This window comes from Syngnathoides biaculeatus, chromosome 6 (assembly GCF_019802595.1).
Source record: "Syngnathoides biaculeatus isolate LvHL_M chromosome 6, ASM1980259v1, whole genome shotgun sequence".
NCBI lineage: Eukaryota > Metazoa > Chordata > Actinopteri > Syngnathiformes > Syngnathidae > Syngnathoides > Syngnathoides biaculeatus.
The window spans coordinates 12394092-12416792 of record NC_084645.1 but is presented as its reverse complement, the minus strand read 5'-3'; the positions used below and the strand labels follow the sequence as shown (position 1 = coordinate 12416792).

Sequence of the window (22701 nt, the reverse complement as noted above, 5' to 3'; positions counted from 1 at the left end):
CAGAAAACAACAGTTCTGTGCTTCTTTTCATGTGCTATGTATGTTGTCTTCTGCTTTATTACTTAACCCATTAGCTCTCGGCGAAAGAAGTGGGATTTGGTGGGCAAGCGTTTGTGGTCTGGAGGGACTGAGTCCGACATGTTCAACAAACTGGAGAACATTGCGCATTCAACCCAGCCAGCGACACCCGTGCTGGGCTGCAGGATTAGCAGAGCTCTGGAGCCCAAGGCAGTAAAGGAGGAGGTGAGCTCACCGAACAAACCATCTGTGGGGGGAATATTTCCGAGGCCAACTTCATCAAGTTACTCTTAAATGCATTTCAAGATTGTACTTTTTATTATTAGTTTGAAAAAATAAGAGTACAAAATAATTCTCAAATTAGAATATCATGGACGCGTTCATAATGAAAATAAGTACACTGGACCCACACATATGACAACCCTGGATTCGCATATTTTATCACTTTTAATTCTTTTTTTTTTTTCATTTGCAATTCTCATGGGGATCAATTATTAGATTTTCAATATTTAGCCCCTGTCCACCCGGAAATAACGGGGTCCTCTGTACTCACGTTATTCATGCCTGAAAGATTGCACAAGTTCACTAACAAGATGTTTGTACTTTACTTGCCACCACTTAGGAAAATCATTTTCAGAACTCTGATTCCTACTTAATTCCTGTATTAAGCGTAATTTTGGTGGTTCTTGTGTAATGTTAAAATTTCTTGTGATGGGGAACTTGGAGTAGTCATTATACAAAATAAAATCATTCTCTGTATATAAGTGTACAGTATGAGATTCACTTTTGAGCACATATTCTATAATGACTGCAAATTAAAACAATATGGCCAAACATAATTAATTGTACATAATATAAAACACTGCTGGAAGTGTCCACATAGTGGAGCTATTTAAAGTACAATCATGTATTCAAAAATAACTGTTACACTGTATCTATCCCTTGTGTATGTAGGTGTACCTAATGCGATGGTCATTTGTGACAAAAATGAGCGATCATGTGGTGCAAGTGGACAAATGTGAGATTCCACATTTAAGTTGGGCTTTCCTTCTCAGTTCATCACCAGCAGAGTCAACTGGGTGGTCCAGAGCTCAGCGGTGGATTACCTTCACTTGATGCTAGTGGCCATGAGGTGGCTCTTGGAGGAGCACGACATTGACGGGCGCTTCTGCATTAGCATCCACGACGAGGTGCGCTACCTCGTCCGCAGCGAAGACAGATACCGGGCAGCGCTGGCGCTGCAGATCACCAACCTTCTTACCAGGTCTGTCCTGTGGGGTCTGGGTCAGTGAGGCTCTATCTGCTGCCCTACATTTACGACCACAATTCTAAGATTCATTTCATGGAATTGTGTCCTTTTATTACAGTGAGTATGGAAAGTATTCAGACCTACTTTAACTTTTCAGTTATAATGCAGCCATTTGCTAAAATCATTGTTCATTTTTTTTTTTTTGCCTCAAAGTACATACAAATTTACATTTACATCACTTTGACTGATGTGGGTGAAACGAGACAGTAGATAGGATGCCATTTTGCCATTGGTCAAAATGACTGTCGGTCAATCGGCACGTCCAATCAACGTATTGGCCATACCTCAATCAAGTGATGAGGTGGATGATAGGCTGATCGTCTTTTTTTGGGGGGTGGCTGGGCACACTGTCAAGGCGATCGACCAAAACTGCCTCGGAGATCAAGTGGTTGATTGGGATGGACACGTTGAGGCACCCCAGATTTAAGAATTATGGTGGCCATGGTGCTCTTAGGAACCTTCAGTGCAGCAGAAATTATTTTTCAACCTTGGCAAGATCTGTGCCATGCCACAATTTTGTTTCTTAGCTCTTCAGGCAGTTCCTTTGACCTCGTGATTCTCATTTGGTGTGACATCTTAAATAGGGGTGTGGCTTTCCTAATGAAGTCCAATCAGTATAATCAAACAACTCAACACCAATGAAGGTGTGTGAAACCATCTTCAGGATGATCAGATGAAATGGACAACACTCAAGTCCAATGAGTGTCACTTGCAAACGGTCTGAATACTTATTGCTCTGTGATATTTGTTTTTCAATCTGCAAACATTTCAACAATTGAATTTTTTTGTTGTCAATGTGGTGCTGTGTGTACATTAAGAGGGGGAAAAAATGAACTATGATTTTAGCAAATGGCTGCAATATATCAAAGAGTGAAATACTAAATGGGTTCTGAATACTTTCCATGGACGTGGATATTGGATTTTTGTGGACTTCGTTCTGTTCCTTCCTCTGTCTCCCACAGGTCCATGTTTGCACATGCATTAGGCATGCGGGACCTTCCACAGTCTGTCGCTTTCTTCAGTGCAGTTGACATCGACACGTGTCTGAGGAAGGAGGTCACCATGGACTGCGTGACCCCCTCCAACCCCTCGGGTGTGGAACGAAAATACGGCCTTCCTCCTGGTGAGCCTCAAACTAAATACACCGGTAGACAATTGTTTTTCCACACCGAGCACTGCTAGCTGAATAAGGTGACCAGAATATGTAGATAGTCAGAATAATGCAACAATAATATTTTCCAAAATGTATTATTTTTATCTTTGGGAAGCGAGACAGCTCGTATTCGATGGATTATATTTGGCATGAGGAACTCGGGCTGACAAATAGCTCAATTATACACTTAGTAAAAGTTGCACTAGTGCAATTTGATTACAATGCCACTGATTCTGTATGACAATTTGGATAGCCAAAGAATTTCTACCAAATACATTAAGAGAAACATAAAATAAATGAGTTTTTTATAATTAAATAATAAGAGGGGGAAAAAATACTAAACAAAATGTGCTTTCCCAGGTGAAGCCTTGGACATCTACCAAATAGTTGACATCACAAAAGGCTCCCTCAATAAAGGAAGATAGACTCGTATGGACAGGCAAAGGACACTTGGAATGCAAAATGGAAAAGTCACTGCAAGCTCAGGAGCAGATCATTGTTTTCGCTTCTTTTTGAGGGGTTCCTGAGTCTCTTCTGCCTCTTGTAACTCAACCTTAAAGGAACAGAGAAAAAGTGCAAACAGTGGAAGCGCACACCAGAACAGTGATCGCCAATGTATGCAGAGGATGCGTACCTCCAAAGTGTTGTCCTGCTCCTCCAGTGCTGCATCCAAAGTAGTAGAATTGATGCGGAAATCCCTCGAGGTACTCAATTTCATGTATTGCATCAGATTTACCTGGGCAATGCACATATGGTAAATGTTGCTGAAATTAGTTTCGTTTTCTTTACATTTTCTTTTTTTGAAACACGGATTCTCACACATACCTTTGACTTCTTTGAGAGTGTAATGAGGTATTTCTCATACTGTTCAATGCTGAAGATCAAGTTGGGAATGGCCTTTGTCTGACGCAGAAGTTTTGCCTGTCCACAAAATAAGATGGTTGCATTCACATAATTCTCTCTCTTCACATGTTCATTATACAGCATTTTACAGACTTTATAAATTTAAAAAAATTGTTTTATCAAACATGTATAGAATGGATGGGCATATTGATAGCTGAATCAGTTATCAGTTCTGTGAAAGTAAGCAGGAGAGAAAATGAAAGAATGCTGAAGATGGTGTTGAGTCCACTACTACTGAAACTACCGGTCATTTGTGGCCTGTAAAGGAACAACATGAAAGTTGAACAACTAGACAGACCAACAAAGGTATTACTTTAATTTCCTCATCCCATTAAAAATAAAAATTAATTACTCTCTTGTATGCACCCAAAGTGAGATGGAATGAGCTCATATGATTGGCAATTGATTCCTAATTCCTCCCTCTGGTCGAGCAAATAAATTTAGCCCATCCTTTATCAACGGGAAGTCCTTACAGTAGCAGCGGTGTTCACTTCCTTCTTTTTCTTCTTGACTGCACCTCCAGCACTCGACTCCCCAACCTGCAGAAGAATTAAAGCGACATTTACCAAAAGTATTTAATTGTAAATAGCTGGCTTACAAACTATGCATGGACTGGTTTTGAGAACTTGAACATATTTTTACCTGAACATATGTGATGAAACAGTAGCATTGTGGAGTCAGGTGGGAGCCAGAAAGTTTGACCTGCACAGTGGCAGATCAAAGAAATACACTTGAGCATGTCATCATCATCAGTATTTAGGGAAAACAAAAGTTGCCAAAACTTACCAGCTTCTCAAAGCGTGAAGGTAATTTACTACTTGAACTGGCACAAATTTGAATGTACTGAAAAAGTTAAGAAAATACATAAATAATAAAACTTGGTACCTTATATTTAGTGTTGCACATGAATGGAACATTTTCAGCAAATTAAGAATGGAAATGTTCCATGGGAATTAATCCATCCATTTTCTTTGCCGCTTATGCTCACAAGGGTCACAGGGAGTGCTGGAGGCTATCCCAGCTGTCAATGAGCAGGAGGCGGGGTACACCCTGAACTGGTTGCCAGCCAATCGCAGGGCACATGGAGACAACCAGCCGCACTCACAATCCCACCTAAGGGCAATTTAGTGTCCAATTAATGTTGCATGTTTTTGGGATGTGGAAGTGCCCGGAGAAAACCCACACAGACACAGGGAGAACATGCAAACTCCACACAGGCAGGGCTGGGATCAAACCCAGGTCCTCAGAACTATGAGGCCACGCTTTACCAGCTGTTCCTCCACAATGCTGCCCATGGGAATTCAGTTTCATTTAAATATTTTGTTGTGTCATAAGCAGATAATTTAAGTTGATAGCTCCCAATGCCCGAATGAGAGTGAATCCAAGCAGACAAGCGTTCATAACTCACAAAAACTTTAAAATTGGGGCATTTGTAAGTTAATCCACCGCCATCTTTGGAACTTTTTGTTTTGGTTGTCATGTTGATGCTTAAATCTAAACTATATTTAAGTTCCCTATTAAAAGCCAATTTTCAACTTGGTGAATTCCTGATTTATTCCCTTGGAAAATGTTCCAACAGAGTAATTTCCAGAATTTTGCAACAACAATAACTAATAATGAGACAAATACACACATATTTGACTAGTGTGGTGAGGATGGTGTAAGTGCGACTGAGCACTCTCAGCAATGTGATGGTGCAGGTTCCGAGTTGCAGGGCAGTCTGGACCAACTCAATCAGTGCCGTCAGAAGGTTTCCAAGCTGCAGCGTTGCAGCTTTCTCTGCCGGATCTTGCTTGCCTGCCGTCTCTGTGTCCTCTTGAATTGTCAGCAACATAACAAAGGCCCAAAAAGTGTTTGCATTATATTCACTAACAAGAACACATCCACCCTCAACCTCTAAACCTCATGCCAGTGAGCATGGGTGTAAAATGCTCCCCAAAAGTTCCCTTACCGGAACTTGATTTGTGACTTCTGTTTCTTCCAATCAGCCAGTCCACTTCATCTAGCACCTTGTCCACTTGAAACAAGACCTGTAGCTAGAGTTCAAGATTCCAAACACAATGTTATTGTGACAAAATCCCTGACGAACGAATGAAAGCGAAGGGGGGAAAAAAAGGAATGCACTTACTGCTGCTGTTGTTCCTGTTTTCATGTTGACAATAGCAAAGTGACACTGCTTTTCAACATCTACATCCTGGTAAGAAAAACAATTATCGAATAAAGCTTAAAGGTGTACCACACATTACGGCTGTCTATCCATCTGTACAACGTATTTTATACAACCTGTCATCATTTGGGTTGCGAAATGGTAGCCGGCCAGTCGCAGCACATACTATATAGATGACCGTTCACATTTAAAGTCTTCAATTAAGTTAGTCGAAGAATTGTGGAAGTAATCTGGACCCCACAGAGGAAATCAATTTATAAACTCGTGCTTGCTACCCACTAGTACACCATGCTGCCCTACTGTTCATCCCAAAAAAATATACTAGACGTGCAACAATTAATCAACAGACAAAATCATTTACCAAATTATTGACAATTCTTTTGATAATACTTTAGAGACCCATTTTTACTGGATGTCAGAATTTCCAAAACTTTGGACTTTCAGCTTCTCAGCAGTTAATACTTGCTGATTTCTTCAGTCCTCCATGAAAGCAGAATGATTATCTCATTGAGTTGCAGTGCTCCACTACTTTAGATCATTTTCACATGCTTGTTTTATCTGTGCAAAGAACCTGCATAAATTCAAACTCAAATATGCAGCGTGTTAACGTTAGCATTGCTCGTAGCCAAAAAGTGATGGGGCAATAATGTCACGACGTCACCCTGTCTAACAGCAAAGTATGCAATTCATTCACTCCGCAGCATTTCAGTTTGAAAACACCGTCTCGCATCTCACTGGTGACATTTACCTGATCGATATCTCCCAGCTGGCTATGGATGTCCTGGCAGAGTTCAAGCAGCAAGCTGGCAGAGCTCTTAAAAAGAATGTGCAGGCTGAAGAGAAGCGAGAGCAGCCCCTTGGACAAAGCCGAATCCTCTAAAACCAAGGAGACGTTTGAGTAAAAGCCACCAAAAGCAAACCATGCCACTTGCTGTCTTGATGACTCACCAAAGCTGGTCTCCTTGCAAATTTTCATGGTCCAAGTGATCATCTGAACAAACTATTTGATGCAGATGTTAGCAGTCCTAGCATGTATTTGAGCTACAGGCACTTCAATATAGCGCAAAGGTCGGCAACTAGCGCCCCACGGGCCATAATTGATTTAAGAAAAAAATGACCTGGCTACTACACCACTCACGTGACTCCCTTGTAACAGTGTTAAGCACCTGATTGGCCACATAACCACAACAAATACACCAATTGGATTACTTGCCACCACTTAGGATAATCATTTTCAGAACTCTGATTCCTACCTAATTCCTGTACCGATATACCCACGTGACTCGTGTTCAACATGGAAGTAATGGATACAGGATGGGGTGGGGCGTGCACCGGCTGTACCCATTTAGATAAAAGGGTATATATTAATCACGCAATTAAAAATAAAGCCACCCATTTTCCAAGCTGCTTATCTTCACAAGTGTCGCGGGGGTGCTGGAGCTGATCTCAGCTGACTTTGGGTGAAACGTAGACTACACCCTGAACTAATAGTGGTGATGACTGATGGCACTAACATGTGGTCATTTTTTTACCAAAGAGTCAATGTTTCGGTCACAAATTTCCGTTTGTTTTAGTTGATTTGTGGACAAATCAATCCTAGCCAAATCATTGCAGGAGGCCTAAATGTCTTTTAAATGAATGATACATCAATTGGACTCAGAGAAGTTTATCATTCAACATGGCAATCATTTAACAGTTAAAAGTCTTAAAAGACAGTGTAAGTTCTTTAAGGCATTATTGCCTGGCTACACTATGAGCGGCGGCAGTAACACAGTAATAACAGCGTGGGGTTAATTACTGTATTTACTTTAATAAGTCAATCTAAAAGTATTATTGTCCCCGGGCCAAGCTTAGTTGCCGAGCTTCCATCATAGAGTCGGTACCTGCTGGGAGGAGGGCTTTAGCTGGAGTGACAACACACTCAAAATCCTGATCAATAGCTGCGCTTCTTTGCTGTTGAATTCCTCCTCTCCTCCACTCAACTGGACACACAGCGCTTTCTGTTCACAAAGACGACAGATACTGAGGGGAAATTTTCAAACAATATACTTGCTGTACATCTAGCCACTCACTTTCTAGACATGACTGACACATTTACCTGAAACTGACGGATGTAACAGTAATTGATCTGTTCACTATCTTCTCGCTCAGCAACATCCTCCAAGTTGTCTGCAACAAACACAGAATGCAAAGGAACTCTTATGGTCTATTGTTCATTAAATTTGTGGGAGTGTTTCATTTCTGTATAAAACTGCAAGTCCGACCAATGGAAGAGAGAAGCTTGGTCATCTTGTCAGGATAGCGCTGCTGGCAGACAGTGAATATCCCGAGAAGGCCTTCCAGGCTCAAATGGGATAGGCTGGAACGCTTCTCTTTTTTCCCAGCATCCTCCACTGCGCTGGGGACGTTGATATACCGCCACATAAGCACACTGTAAAATTAGAGAGGAACATATTGGTGGATAAATATGTATTAAAAAAAAAAAAAAAAAACCTTCCCTGAATGCGTACTTAATGAAGTCAAAGGAGTCCAGTTTTTTTTTATACCTTGTCATTTCACACAGGAAGCGGAAAGTCGAGTCTGAACTTTGTCCATCTGGACCGTCTGTAACTCCAGTATCTTCCAACTGTTGGATCTTCTGCACAGCCACGTAAAACACGTAATGCACAAACTCTCCACTGGAACGCAGCACGCCGAGTGCCTCCTCTCTGCTCTGAGAGCTGTCTCTGGAAACAACATATACTTATGACTACCACCAAGGACACTCTGTTTTCAGTGACATTTTTTTTGTTCTGTGTCTGTGTGTGCAAACATCTGGCTGCAGTTTTTTTTTTCTCAACCTGGAGTGCATATAATCAGCATCCATTCTTGATGACAAACTATACTGATAACATATTTATATATTCAGTGACACGCATGCGTGCGTGTATGTCAGAAGCTATAATACCAAACCATTATAACGTAGACATGAACATTTCACTTGAACAAAAAACTCAAAACTTCTTCTCCATAAATACAGAACAATCTGATGAAACCCATGAGTACTGCATCAACAGAGATTGACCTCTTGTGGCAAATGACCAAAAACGGCAAACTTCAACCATAAAGTTCAACCACAATTTTATTCATCAATTGCAATGGTTGATTTGTGTTGTTTAAATCCAGCCTCTGAATGACAGATGCAAACTAGGCAAAATTTCTTTTACACCTGTTACTAGCACATCTCAAAATCTGTTAGTGTCACAGCACACTGAATTTAGCACCTTACTTTTTGGATCTTAGTCAATCAGGCCCTAAAATACTGTTGCTGTCATAATTAGTCTTGACATGTACTTCAGCGATTAGCAACTGGAGCCAAGAAGCAAGAAACAAAATTACAAGAATCCATATTGTGCATACTTACCTAAGGAGCACAGTGAGGATAGTTGATATGAAGCCCATTGAGAGTAAACTTCGTGGAATCTTGTTTGAGGGCTGCCGACCCTTTCCAGATTTCTCCCTCAGGATCTCACAAAGCTTGTGGTAGCGGTTGAACAGCTCCAGCAGCTCCTCAAAGGCACGTTTACTAAAAAGTTTCATACAGGGTTTCCAAAGATAAAATTCTCCATATCATCCTCACACAAAACCAGGGGGGGAATAGATACCTGTAATGGGCTTTGACAAAGTTGTACTCCATGAGTACCTCATAGAGTCCTATCAACAGTACCGCATTGATATTATTCTTCACACCAACACTGGATGCAGTGGAGAATTCAGCTGACTTGTCCTGAGAAAACGGAACACGGCGAAGCATGATTGCTACAAAAACTTGGGAAGAGTGGGGTTGTGTGATATAATCGACTCTGGAGTCAGATCAATTCACACTTGGTTTATGATAAAGGAATTTGTAGCTTTACATTTAAACAACATGCCATTGGAATTCATATATTTTACCACAGACTGCCATGAACGCGTACCAGTTCAAAGTCCTCCATTTCACTTTTGATCATGCGTTTTGTGATGCTCTCTAGAATTGTCTGTAGCTCTGACTGGTATCCCTCATCCTCGTCGTCGTCGTCGTCATCACTGTCGTGAGCGCTGGTTCTGGCTGACTGCCGCATACTTTTATGCCACAATAGGCAATGTACTATGCAGCATACCAGGTGGGCCTGAGACAGCAGGCAGACAGCAGAAGGACTTACTCTACTTCTACTCTTTAATGGAGATTTCAACAACACTGGGAAGGGAATAATTGGCCAAATATCCAGATGAACACTGGTCAGTAATCATTTAATACCTAACCATGTGTCACTCAGCAACTTAAAAAGCAAATCAGCGTCATTAAAATTCTACGGTACCAGAGGCTCCTGAAGGTGGATCTGTTCTCCATGAGCTGTGATGCATGGGTGCAGTTTCACTGGGGGCAATAGATCTTGTTCAGGTTCGTAGTACCTCCTCAACTAGGATACAAATAACAAAAATGTATTTAAAAAAAAAAAAAAACATAAAATGCGTGAATAATGTCATTAAGAACAAAGAAAAATCATATCATGTATACCTGAGAGAAAAGAGTCTGCATGATGGAACTCGCAAGTTGGGAGTTACGACGAAGAACATCATAGAAGCCCTGAATAACAACAATCAACAGAACCCTGATAAAGAAGCTTGACACGCATTTTCATTCAAATGAATCATCCTGAACTAGAACGCAATGAAACCGCGTCCTGTCAGAGGTTGCACAGCGCGTCTCTCGGAGGATTTGTTCAGCAGTTTTTATGTTTGATGCTTTTCCTGACACAAACCACCATGAAAGGCATGCAAGGCAGCAGCATGTACCACAATACTCCAAGTATCAATTTAATTTAATCATACTAAGCCATTCAAAGCTGAATCTCTGTGTTAAAAAAAAAGACCATAAGGCTGACAAAACAGCACAAACCTCGTAGAGCATGAGGCGCACATCAGCCTGCTGGCCAAGGCACCGACGCAGGCTGCTTAAGATTTCCAGACAGAACGCCTCATTGGCAGCAGCATTATATCGGGAATGAACATCCACTTGGATCTAGTCAGAAAAACAAATTTACGTCTGTCAGAATTCATGTACAAAGAATAAGATTGTGCACATACGTTTTATCCGCCTTTCTATTTTTAACAAAATAGTTCTCGAGTCAAGTACATTAAAGGAGACTATGTATAGATCAACATTATGCCATTTTAACATGTTTGTGATGCTTTTTCCTTAAACTACCCTTAGGATCAATAATAACATCCACGTCTACTTTTTTTCCCCTTGTCAAAATTAGTTTTCCGACACAATAATCACGTAGTTATCACGTGTGACTCACAGGTTTGAAACTCTGCTTTGGCCTTTCCGTGGGGAGTCTGCATGTTCTCCAAGTATTTCCAGAGGTTTTCTTTCGCTCCTCCAACTCCCTCTCATATTCCCAAACCATGCATATTATGTTCCCTGAAGACTAAATCCTGGGTCTCCAAACTTTTCCCACCCATATAGAAAAATCACAGGATGCAAATGCCAATTTGAAAATCAATCTACCAAGCAATTATATGTTGTCTATAACTAGTAGTTCTTTTTAAAACTCCTACCGTGCATTCCAACTTTTTGGCAAATTTAGGGTAGGCCCGCTGCGCTCTAATCCACTAAAAATAAATTTGCTGCAGCATTGTTGCTCTCTACATTCAAAACCAAAACAACAGCATTCTGTAGTAAGATAACATATTTTTAGGATCATTAATGTGATATGCTCACATATTAGACATTGACAAGGAGCAGAAAGTGGATGAAATAATTTTTGCTTATCATCATTCACTTTAATGAAGAGGCATTTTACAATTTTAGTTGTAAATAGTTTCTTTGGGCGGCATGGTGGAACAGCTGGAAAGAGTTGGCCTCACAGTTCTGAGGACCCGGTTTCAATCCTGGCCTTCCCTCTGTGGAGTTTGCATGTTCTCCCAGTGCTTCTGTGGGTTTCCTCCCACATTCCAAAAACATGCAACATTAATTGGACACTCTAAATTGCCCATAGGTATGATTGTGAGTGCGACTGTTGTTCGTCTCAATGTGCCCTGCGATTGGCTGGCAACTAGTTGAGGGTGTACCCTGTCTCCTGCCCCATGACGGCTGGGATATGCTCCAGCCAGGGTTCATACTCAGTCTGACCCAAAAAATTTAAGGGCTTTTTAGGGCATTCTTAGGGGCTGACACGAAAAATTTAGGGCCGACACAGAAAATTTTTTGGGCCGACACAGAAAATTTAGGGCCATTGTGGGAAATCAAGACTCACCCAATGGTGCCATCAACCGTTCTTGGTTCATCAAATGTTCCAGTACCTCAGTACCTGTGACAGTGATCACGTGTCACCCTTTGTGGTAGTTCTCATTGATATGACCCTTGTCAATGTCTTCACATAACAGTCTACAGAAAAACATATTCTAACTACAATCGCAACTATATACACAAATGTCTTCTACTGATGTCTGTTTTAGCACCCCTACTCGAGCTCCTTGAGCCTACCCGGTGCCTCCTCTATTTGTTGCTGCAGAGGTGCCAAAGTGGCTGTCTTGTCCTTTGCTCTGGCTCTGAGTGCATTGGCCTCAGTGATAAACCTCAGATTCCTCTTTTCTTCTGCCTCCTCACACAGCCTGTCAGCCTTCTCAATAAGCGTTGATATGTGAGTCTCTATTCTGGCTTTTTTGGCTTTGAAGCAGTAGAGATGAAAAGTGGGCAGCGATGCCAAATGTAGCCAGGTACGAAGTCTTCCTTTCCCCACAGTGGTAGTCTTTAGCAATGTCACTGTCTGGGAACATGACTGCAAACACTTTGGAATTATTTTCACAAGATTTGTAACTGTAATGGCTGCAGATCACTTTTAAAGTCCACACGATCGCTGCCTTTAACGAGTTCGTCTTCGTGTATTGAACTACATTCATAAAGCCTGACTTCCGTCTGGTTGAAGTCGATGACTGGACAACTGTAGCTGCGCATGCACTACTAGCACCACTGCCTGAAGTTGATGCTTCACTATCTTAATATTTTAGAAACAGATTCATACCAACGGAAGATGAGAGAGTCTTCGCCAAATCAGCTTGTCTCCTGTTTTTCCGGTGTGACTCCAGCACTTTGACGCCCATCTTTTCAAGCTGGTAACTCTGCTTGCACAGATGGCAGTAAAACATGTGCCGATCTTTTGGATCTCGACGAACCCAGCTCCAGAACTCCTTACTTTCAACCCAAGCATATTGAAAAATCCACTTCCCCATGATACAAGTTGGATCGATGAAAGAACTATGCTACGTCATAACGAAGACGAAGTGAAATCCCTACTCACGAAAACAAATAATGGAATATCGACAAGATGGCGACAAGTTGTCAACACGGTAACTTCCGTTGACAATTTCCGGCTGTTTTGGACGCCAGACGGATCGCTATTTTTTTTTAAATAAAAGAATTTTTTTAGGGAGAATTTTGGCGGTAGACGTCCTCCCTTTGATTTTTTTTAATTTAAGGCCTTTTTAGGGGCTTGACCGGTTTTCGCGGATTTTTAAAGACTTTCAGGAGCCCCTAAATGCACCTTCGAAAATTTTGGGTTTTTTTAGGGACTTTTAGGGCCGCGTGCGAACCCTGCCAGCCCTCCCGCAAACCTTGTGAGGATAAGCAACTAAGAAAATGGATTGATGGGTGGATAGTTTCTTTTCATATTGTTGGCTTCAGCGCATAATAGCATGAGTCACTTTTGTCACAATATCAACAAATAATACAAATATTCTTGTTAATGTGTGTTTTTTTTTTATTATTTTATTGTATTCTGAAAATGTACAAAAAAAAAAAAAAAGTGGCAATTGCTATTGGGCTGACAATAAATAGACAAGCTACATACCTGGCTGGAGGAGATCGTCTGGCTGCACTGGCTGGAGGCCAGACTGCCCAGCACTTTGAAGTTCTTCAGCAGCAACAAGAAGCCCGTTACAGCTGACTTTCGTCCATCCAGTTGGCTAGTGAAGAGGCAGAAAAGTTTAACTAAAAATATCATACTGCCCATTCAGATATGGAGGAGATAATATAAGAAATTAACTGAAGTGAACCATAAGGAAACCATTTCTTAAATTGCAAGGATACACAAAATGCAATGTGGAGCCATCCACATACCTTGAAAACATAGCCTTGCGGAGAACCAGAATCAATGCATCTTTCATGGAAGTACTGACTTTCAGCAGAGGCTGGAAATCAAACATTGAGAACATTTTACATGTGTTGCAATCAGGGTTCTTACAATGCAGCCCTATGGGGGCACAAGCCAGTGCAATCTGGAGGCCAGTCCCAAGCCCGGATAAATGCAGAGGGTTGCGTCAGGAAGGGCATCCAGCGTAAAGCTGTGCCAAAACAAACATGAGCTTTAATCTTAAGAATCCCACACCGGATCGGTTGTGGCCTGGGTTAACAACAACCTCCCTGGCACTGCTAACCTCCTGGTGGCAGTGGAAATTCAGATACTGTGGGTCAAAGACAAAGAAGAGGAGGAAACCGGATTCGTCGGCAGAAGAAGAGGAATGCACAGAGCCTACAACTGAGTGTAAGGAGTTTGAATGTTGGGACAAGGTCAGGAGTTGGTTGACATGATGATTAGGAGAAAGGTTGATATATTGTGCATCCAAGAGAACAAACGGAAAGGTAGTAAGGGTAGAAGTTTAGGAGCATGGTTTAAATTATTTTACAATGGAGTAGAAGGGAAGACAAATGGAGTAGGGGTTATTTTAAAGGAAGAGCTGGCTAAGAATGTCTTGGAGGTGAAAAGAGTATCATATCGAGTGATGAGGCTAAAATTTAAAATTGAGGGTGTTATGTATAATGTGATTAGTGCCTATGCCCCACAGGAAGGATGTGACCCAGAGATGAAAGAGAAATTCTGGAAGGAACTAGATGAAGTAGTTCTGAGCATACCAGACAGAGAGTTGTGGTTGGTGCAGATTGTAATGGACATGTTGATGAAGGAAACAAGGGCGATGAAGAAGTGATGGTTAAGTACAAGTGTGAAGGAACAGGAAGTGGCAATGATCAGTAAGGGGGAAGTTAGAAAGGCACTACTACGGATGAAAAATATAAATGTAGTTGGTCCTGATGACATACGTACCTGTGAAGGTATGGAAGGAATTTGGAGAGGTGGCTGTGGAGTTTTTGACCAACTTATTCAACAGAATACTAGCGGGTGAGAAGATGCCTGAAGAATGGAGGAAAAGTCTGCTAGTTCCATTTTTTAAGAACAGAGGCGATGTTCAGAGCTGTGTTAAGTATAGAGGAATAAAGTTGATGAGCCACACAATGAAGTTATGGGAAAGAGTTGTGGAGGTTAGCCTCAGGACAGAAGTATCTGCGAGCAACAATATGGTTTCATGTCGAGAAAGAGTACCACAGATGCATTATTTGCCTTGAGGATGCTAGTGGAAAAGTACAGAGAAGGTCGGAAGGAACTACATCGTGTCTTTGTGGATCTAGAGAAAGTCTATGACAGAGTACCCCGAGAGGAACTGTGGTACTTCATGTGGATGCCTGGTGTAGCGGAGAAATATGTTAGAATAGTCCAGGACATGTGTGATGGCAACAGAACAATGGTGAGGTGTGCTGTAGGTGTGACAGAAGAATTTAAAGTGGAGGTGGGACTGCATCAGGGATCAGCTCTGAGCCCCTTCCTGTTTGCTGTTGTAAAGGATAGGCTAACAGATGTGGTTAGACTGGAATCCCCTTGGACTATGATGTTCACAGATGATATTGTGATCTGCAGTGAAAGCAGGGAGCAGGCAGAGGAACAATCAGAAAGATGGAGGCACGCACTGGAAAGGAGAGGAATGAAGATTAGCCGAAGTAAAACAGAATATATGTGTGTGAATGTGAGGGGCGGAGGAGGAGGAGTGAAGCTCCAGGGAATGTTCCCGATTGCTGTGGTAAAGGATAGGCTGACAGATGAGGTTGGACTGGAATTCCCTGGGACGATGATGTTTGCAGATGATATTGTGATATGCAGTGAAAGCAGGAATCAGGTGGAGGAACAATTAGAAAGGTGGAGGCATGCACTAGAAAGGAGAGGAATGAAGATTAGCCGAAGTAAAACATGAATGAGAGGGGAGAAGGGGCAAGAGTGAGGCTCCACGAGAGATAGTGAGGGTGGACGACTTCAAATACTTGGGGTCAACAATCCAGAGTAATGGTGAGTGTGGTCAGGAAGTGAAGAAACGGGTCCAAGCAGGTTGGAACAGCTGGCGAAAGGTGTCTGGTGTGTTATATGACAGAAGAGTCTGCTAGGATGAAGGGCAAAATTTATAAAACAGTGGTGAGGCCGGCCATGATGTTCGGATGAGAGACGGTGCCACTGAAGAGACAACAGGAAGCAGAACTGGAGGTGGCAGAAATGAAGATGTTGAGGTCCTTGCGAGGAGTGAGCAGGTTTGATAGGATTGGAAATGAGCTCATTAAAGGGACAGCAAAAGTTGGATGTTTTGGAAACAATGTTCGAGAGAGCAGGCTTAGGTGGTTTTGACATGTCCAGAGGTGAGAAAATGAGTATATTGGTAGAAGGGTGCTGAGGATGGAGCTGCCAGGCAAAAGAGCGAGAGGAAGACCAAAGAGAAGGTTGATGGATGTTGTGAAGGAAGACATGAGGGCACTTGGGGTTAGAGAGGAGGATGCAAGAGATAGGTAGGCTAAGATGGCAAAAGATGACACGCTGTGGTTAATTCTTTGTGCACCATCCTTTTCACTCAATATCTCAGTGCAAGTCATTAAAGCTCTTGCAATCACTAAACAAATGTTTAGATCACTAGTTATTGTTTGAAATTCACCAGTTTATGTCCTCAGAGTACTTCATATATCTAACAGGTTGTTATGTTTGCTCATATGATCGGTCCATTAATTTGGAACAATGTAAAGATTTTTTGATGCAAACGACTTGAGATATTCAAAGGTTGTACATTATCAGCTGATAATGTTCAACGATGGAATTTCCTGAGCCAATCAGAATCGAGTATTCACCAAGAATATGGTAAAACACGCACGCAAACATTGTAGCTGCATTTCCAACTGCCTTAGAAAACATGGAAAGATAGATAGATCTATGTATATACTTTTCCATAGTTGCCTAGGAACCATGCGCGTGTGGGAGTGAGTGTATGCTGTGTGTTTTTGGTACCTGAACAGCTTTTAGCAAGCCCTGCACGGTGGGCAGGGGAAGGTATGACAGATGGTCAAATGTCTCTGTAACCTTGGAGGATGACTCCAGAAGTATCATAGGAGCAGAGGTTACAATGTTGGAGAAAAGGTCTGATGACACAGACACATTTCATAATCGATGTATAATTAACAGACATGACACATTATGGCTACATTTACATTCTAAAGAAATCCAATAAAAGAGCTTTAGCTAAAAGATATGCCTTTAATTATCTGGAGTTTTGATGCTGGTATTGTATTCGAGCAGACTGTGTAAGAGTACATAATTATGACAAAAGTGAGACAATATTACCTAAGAAATGATCGATAGGTGAGACGGTTTTTGTGACCAGTCGGTTGAGAACTTCTTCCAGTATCTCACCTCTGATTGCCTCATGCATCTTACAAATAAAAAAAAAAATACATCACGGTAAAACAACAAAAAAAATGAATCCTCGCCAGACAGGGTATTACAATAGTCCTATTCAAAATAAATAAATAAAGAAATAAGTTTCAAATCTACCGTACCTTAAAGCCCTGCAGGAGGACCTGACCTCCTAGTTTACATGCCAGCTGAGTAGGGGTCCGGGCCACAGTAGAAGAGCCTTGTGTGCTCTTTCCAAATGGTCCAGGTTTAGGTCCAAATGTGTCCATCAGGAAGAAGCCCAGCTGCACCAGGGTTTGGGTCACATGATCCCATCCAAATACACTGTGCAAAAAAAACCCCATGCCAGTTCATGTTTTTAATCAAAAGAAACAAAATTGGTATTCGATATGAACATTGTAGAAGTGTGATTGCTTGCTACTGAATTAGAATCTGATCCAGAACACGAGCCACCTATGAGAGGTTAAAAAAAAAAAAAAAAAAAAAGTGTGCACCACACCCACTTGGTTAGAGATGAAAGTGGACTTTCGTGAAAATTCCTGAAAATACAAATGCAAGCACTAGCAGGGTCCGGGGGCATGCGCCCCTGAAAATATTTGAAAAAAATGGATGGCTGTGGTGCATTCTGGCAATATCTGTGAACAAAATTCAGACAAAAATTGAAAGTAAAATTTCTCAATCCTAACCCAAAAAATTTGGGCAGGAGTTCCCCGAGGGCCAAGCCCAGATTTTTTTGCCCCCCATCCCCCTATCACTGGATAACACAAAATCACATTTGTCATTAAAATATGACATCTTATCTCAAGACAAATGAATTAAGTGAACTATTCAGTAAAGAGACATCTAAAATTATCCTTTTCCCCACATTATACATATTATAGTATAGATATAGACTATACATGAAAATATATCCTAGAATTTCTACACCGTACAGCAAAACATGTTAAAGAAGTTGATCAGTAGTAATTACTATTAACGTTTAAGTCTCAAACTTATGTCACGTTGTACTGATACACTCGACCACATTCCTCACTATCTTATATATATATATATATATATATATATATATATATATATATATATATATATATATACACACACACACACACACACCACACACACACACACACACCAGGCATATATATGTTAGGGATGGCCTTAAAATAACTTACTGGATTAATATAACATAACTGTAAATTAAAAATAAAATAAACAAATACATAACTAAAATAACTAAAATTTAACTCAGAAATGATAATTTCCAATTTCAACTGATATTATTAGAACATGATATAAAACAGTATTTAAAATTTTTCATCAATAAAATTTGTTGATCTGACAAACTTTATCTGAAGAAAAGTTAAATGTCTGTCTTGCCTGTCAAGGAATAAACACGAACAGTCTACACTCGCAATGTTTTGAGAATGATGAAAGTTTAGTTCAACATAATCGGCGTTCGTGGCAACAAGCTAGCGATACATTCAAACATTCCTGTCAGTAATCGTGACGTATTGTTGTGGGGGAGGGGGCACGCACCACGGGACTGCCGTAAATAGGCCGGCTTGCTAGAACGTGCCTTTATGTGCACGCGCTCAACGTATTGGCCATACCTGAATCAAGCGACGACGCGGATGATTGTCTAATGTTGTTGGTTGTTTTTGTTTTTTTTTACGCCGTCACACAGCCTCGCGATCGACACAATGAGCACCCCTGCTGTAATTGAATTTCCTTTGACATGGCTCACGATGTTGATGACTTTCGACGTAAATGCGCTTGCATTACGTAAGCAGTTCTGAAAATGCGCAAATTGAACATCAATGGACCTTCCTGACTTGTCACTCATTTGTATAATAATAGCCAATCAAATAGCCCCATTGTCTTAAACCCCTGGGTTGACACGCCCCTCTCGCCCTATTGTCCCACAAGCAATGCTGGTTGTCAGTAGCGTGCGCTTGTAAAAATTGTTATAAAGAAAATGGTCCTCAGATGCGCTTGGGGAACGTGCAATTCTGATGAAAGATATCCTTGCTAGGTTACAAGGGGCCCCGTTGATTCATTTTCCGAAGCCTAAAACACAGTTGACGAAGTGTCTACGATGGATTAAGGCTTCCGGAAGAGCGCACGTAAAACTAAATGTGAACAATAAACAAACACAAGGCTGTATGTTTGAAGGTAAGTGAGGGAGAAGTATCTTCTCTGAGTTTGATTGAATTATTATCAGTGCTTTATACATTTCAGGAGAACAACTTTACTTTTGTTAGTGTATCACTGACCTGCTGAATGAAGGTGTGTTGTTTTATCCCAAAGAGTCAGGTGAGTGATACGTAAATGCGCGATGTCATGCAAGAGAAATGTCTATTTGTCTATTTGTATCAGATCAGACTTCTAAGACAGAGCACTGGGTTCGAACTTCTAAGACAGAGCACTGGGTTCGATTACGAGCAAAGTCAAATAAATACACCCACTCATTTATAAAGACTACAATGATATTACCCGTCATCTTTCAAAGTAAAAAGTACTCACCCTGCTTTACATGCGCATTACGATTCCACTATTTTATCCTGTTGGATTTCAATATGAAGTTTGTGAGGCGTCAAACTTTTTTTGCATCGAGCGCCAACGTTTCACTGTAACTCTTGACAATGCGTCCTGCTCCATCCAAAATGTTAATTCCGTGTACATATCCTTGCGTGAAATAGTTGAGACCTCTGCGTAGAACTCTCTTGGACAAGTCTGACGCATTTGGCAAAAAAAACATACCGCAATATTATCTGGAATACGCAATGGAGAATCGACTTCAAACATGTTCTGTTCAGTCGTCATTTTGGAAGCTTGTGGGGCATGGCTAGGGGGTGGAGCTTAAGATCACCATCAGAAAAGTCCACGGGGGTGGGGGACGTCACACTATCAACCAAAACTGCCTCGGCAATCAACTAGTTGACGCACATATAGTCATACATTTTGGGAACAGTCTGAAAGGTCACACAAACATGGGACCTTGGTCAAGACTGCATACTAATCCATTTCTGGGCAGTTTGGTACTATATGTCTGTCTATCCATCCTCTTCACCGCGGTGTCCTGGTGTCTATCTCATCTGATTTTGGCCAAGAGCTGGGATACACCCTGATTATTAAGGGTTTTTTTTAATGCACAAATCTAAGGAAAACCTGCGACCCATAACAGATTGTGCTTGCCCTTTGAGGTTCCATGTTAAGAATACTTTGAATGGTAAATCCAAAATAGTAAACCCATCCTGACCTGGACCCACTCCCACCTGCTTTTTACTGTGTCCAAAATCATCCCAGCAACACTACAGTGGCCAAGATGGAGGTCCTGCAGGAGCTTGGATCCATGCAGCAGCTGCTCATCTTTGAAGCTCTTGATGATTGCCCCCTTCAAAAGTTCAAACACCTACCGAATACGGAAAAGTTAATGAATTACCAGAAGAGATTCAGATGAAGATAAAGAAAGGAATTTGGCAGCAACTTCTGACCTGTTCTTCATAGCGCTGGATGCGTGCAACCGAGAGCAATAGGGCAACACTGAAAGGGCAAAGGTCCCCATACGACGCCTGGTGGAAAGAAATGATTTACATCATCCACGTAAAGTATCTACCGGTAATCAGATTATGAAACAATTTTAGTGACAGATGAGACAAACGTTACCTTGATGCTTTTCAAGAATTCTCTCCCAAGTTCATGGTCTAGCCTCACTCCAAAAACAATATGCAGGATAACAGTACCCTCCACGTGTCTTAACTGGTCCTGTGGAATGGACTGAACCTCTAAATCCACGTTCCTGAGAGAGGGAAGAAGGCGAGTAATGAAGGGTAGTAATCATTTTATATGGGCAGAGGCACTTGCAATGTTGGAATCACCCACTCTCCATCTTTCTGCTCCTCCTGATGGTGAAGGTCTTGCTGCTTAAAATAACTGATGATTCCGTCTAGGACCCGTTTCTTACAACCCTGCAAGGTGCAGCATGGTCATTTAGACTAAATGGGTGACTTGCTCGTGAGAAGTTTTTTCACATGCTCCCACCTTTGCGGACAACAAGAGCAACTGATAAACAAGGGGCGGGATCTCCTGAAGGTCCAGCTTGCTGAACATCCGCAGCACTTTCTCCACCACGAAGTGCAACTCTTCTGGTGCCAGGGGCACATCCCTAAAATGAAGCAGACACACTCCAAAAAGTCAGAGCACAATTTCGACAATGTTTTGCAAATATTGCCAATGTGAGAATACCAAATAAATTACCTGAACATTGTTGTCAGGTGGATAACACATTGTGAGTCCCATCTGCGTCAGTAATACAAGTGTGTTTGAGTTTAGACTTTAGAAGTAAATGACCATTCAGTCCTTACTAGTTGTTAATGGTTATAATGAAATTGTCAGACACTTAACATATTGATGTCCAGTGTTTGTACAGATAAGAAAAAAATCATAGTGAATTATTTTGTTAGGCTATGAGCATTTTACCACCTGCTTGAGCAGAGGCTGTTGATCAGCTGTTTCTTGTATTGCTCACCACTGAGTTCGCCTGGGGTTCAACAAAACATAATTTCAATACACTTTTTTGAGCCACTGGGACTAACTCTATTAAACACATTCATACACAATCTTTACTAACCTTTTCCATACGACAGCATTTCACAAGCTGACATGGCAGTAAGCACAGTAGGAAACAGCTCCAACGACTTTCCGTTGCCTATTTTTCCTGCCCTGATTTCTTCGACAAACAGCTCTGCTAATTTTGCAATAGATGGCCCAACCAGAGTGTGTGTCTGTATTCAAACAACAGAGATGAAATAAGAAATTAAAAAAAAAAAAAACACCGAACAAGCAAAATAAAAAGGCAAAACACAATGAAAGTAATTCGACAGAAAAATTGTCCACAAGCATTATGTAACAGGTTTGATGCAAAAGTTTCTTTTGCCAGTGATGAACAAAAGCTGCAACATGTGTCTGTACCTCCAGCATAAGCAGTCCAATGATATCAGCTGCCACCTCAGTCTGGAGGTCACCAGACTCGCAAAGAGGGATGCAATGTTGATAAAGCAACAGTCTGCGTTTCGACCCTTCCTTAGAACCTGGTGGTGAGCCTGGAAATAAAAAAAGGCAATGCAGTAAATTGTCTCCCTGAGATTTTTTTCCAATGCAAAAGTAGAACCGGTAGGAGTTGACGTACAACTGATGTCTCACCTTTGAATATGGCTTTGATAAATATCCCAATAGTCTTACCCTTGAGCGCACTACTGGTAATAAGCGTAGTCAACTACAAAACAAAACAAAACAGTACGTAATTTAAATAACGAATCTACAGCATTAATCGTGCCTGATCCGTGTCAACACGCGTTACCTTGTCTTCTGCGAGAGACGACAAGTATTTCTGGAGCTCTGCAGAGCTGTCATTCTCTGATAAGGAAATAATTCTCTCCATTTCAGCCTTCATGGTGTAGGAAAAGTGCAGAGACGACAGCAAGAGCAGATCGAAGATGAAAATGGAAAAGTAAGTTCTTCCCTTTCATTTCCGTGACTGCACGAACTTGCAGTCGCGTATTTCCCGCCACCA

General features: G+C 41.4%; 2 protein-coding genes across 6 annotated transcripts in view; one reads left to right on the top strand and one right to left on the bottom strand.

Moving 5' to 3' along the window:
* Positions 1 to 2980, top strand: part of polg (polymerase (DNA directed), gamma) — a 15353-nt gene extending 12373 nt beyond the window's left edge. For all 3 annotated transcript variants that reach the window (XM_061822161.1, XM_061822162.1, XM_061822160.1), the window contains 4 exons: positions 75 to 243; positions 1074 to 1282; positions 2290 to 2450; positions 2841 to 2980. In XM_061822161.1, coding sequence (XP_061678145.1) covers positions 75 to 243; positions 1074 to 1282; positions 2290 to 2450; positions 2841 to 2905 — 604 coding nt within the window. In that variant the 3' untranslated portion in view covers positions 2906 to 2980. The remainder of the gene's footprint in view (positions 1 to 74; positions 244 to 1073; positions 1283 to 2289; positions 2451 to 2840) is intronic.
* Positions 2895 to 22701, bottom strand: fanci (FA complementation group I). 3 transcript variants are annotated; one of them, XM_061822159.1, is made up of 37 exons: positions 22489 to 22701; positions 22332 to 22404; positions 22101 to 22231; positions 21760 to 21913; positions 21612 to 21669; positions 21387 to 21428; positions 21171 to 21294; positions 21012 to 21097; positions 20796 to 20928; positions 20624 to 20701; positions 20405 to 20541; positions 17273 to 17453; positions 17058 to 17145; positions 16725 to 16855; positions 13694 to 13764; positions 13425 to 13539; positions 10469 to 10591; positions 10088 to 10156; positions 9888 to 9989; positions 9507 to 9698; positions 9195 to 9316; positions 8954 to 9115; positions 8097 to 8276; positions 7815 to 7981; positions 7649 to 7719; positions 7434 to 7550; positions 6499 to 6550; positions 6299 to 6426; positions 5512 to 5577; positions 5335 to 5419; positions 5017 to 5198; positions 4170 to 4226; positions 4026 to 4085; positions 3857 to 3922; positions 3306 to 3401; positions 3115 to 3216; positions 2895 to 3033 (listed from the first exon to the last, which is right to left on the bottom strand). In XM_061822159.1, the coding sequence occupies exons 1-37, from the start codon at positions 22579 to 22581 to the stop codon at positions 2974 to 2976; spliced, it is 3954 nt and encodes a 1317-aa protein (XP_061678143.1). In that variant the 5' UTR covers positions 22582 to 22701; the 3' UTR covers positions 2895 to 2973. The 3 variants fall into 3 exon arrangements, with proteins under 3 accessions (XP_061678143.1, XP_061678141.1, XP_061678142.1); XM_061822157.1 differs by having other exon boundaries at positions 2974 to 3216; XM_061822158.1 differs by having other exon boundaries at positions 2974 to 3216; positions 7434 to 7532.

Coding starts and splice junctions, on each gene's coding strand:
- fanci (XM_061822157.1), bottom strand. CDS start 22,581: ATGAAGGCTGAAATGGAGAGAATTATTTCCTTATCAGAGAATGACAGC. Junction 20,702..20,795: donor AATTCTTGAAAAGCATCAAG/GTAACGTTTGTC, acceptor TCTTTCCACCAG/GCGTCGTATGGGGACCTTTG. Junction 9,699..9,887: donor TCCACCTTCAGGAGCCTCTG/GTACCGTAGAAT, acceptor CTGCTGTCTCAG/GCCCACCTGGTATGCTGCAT.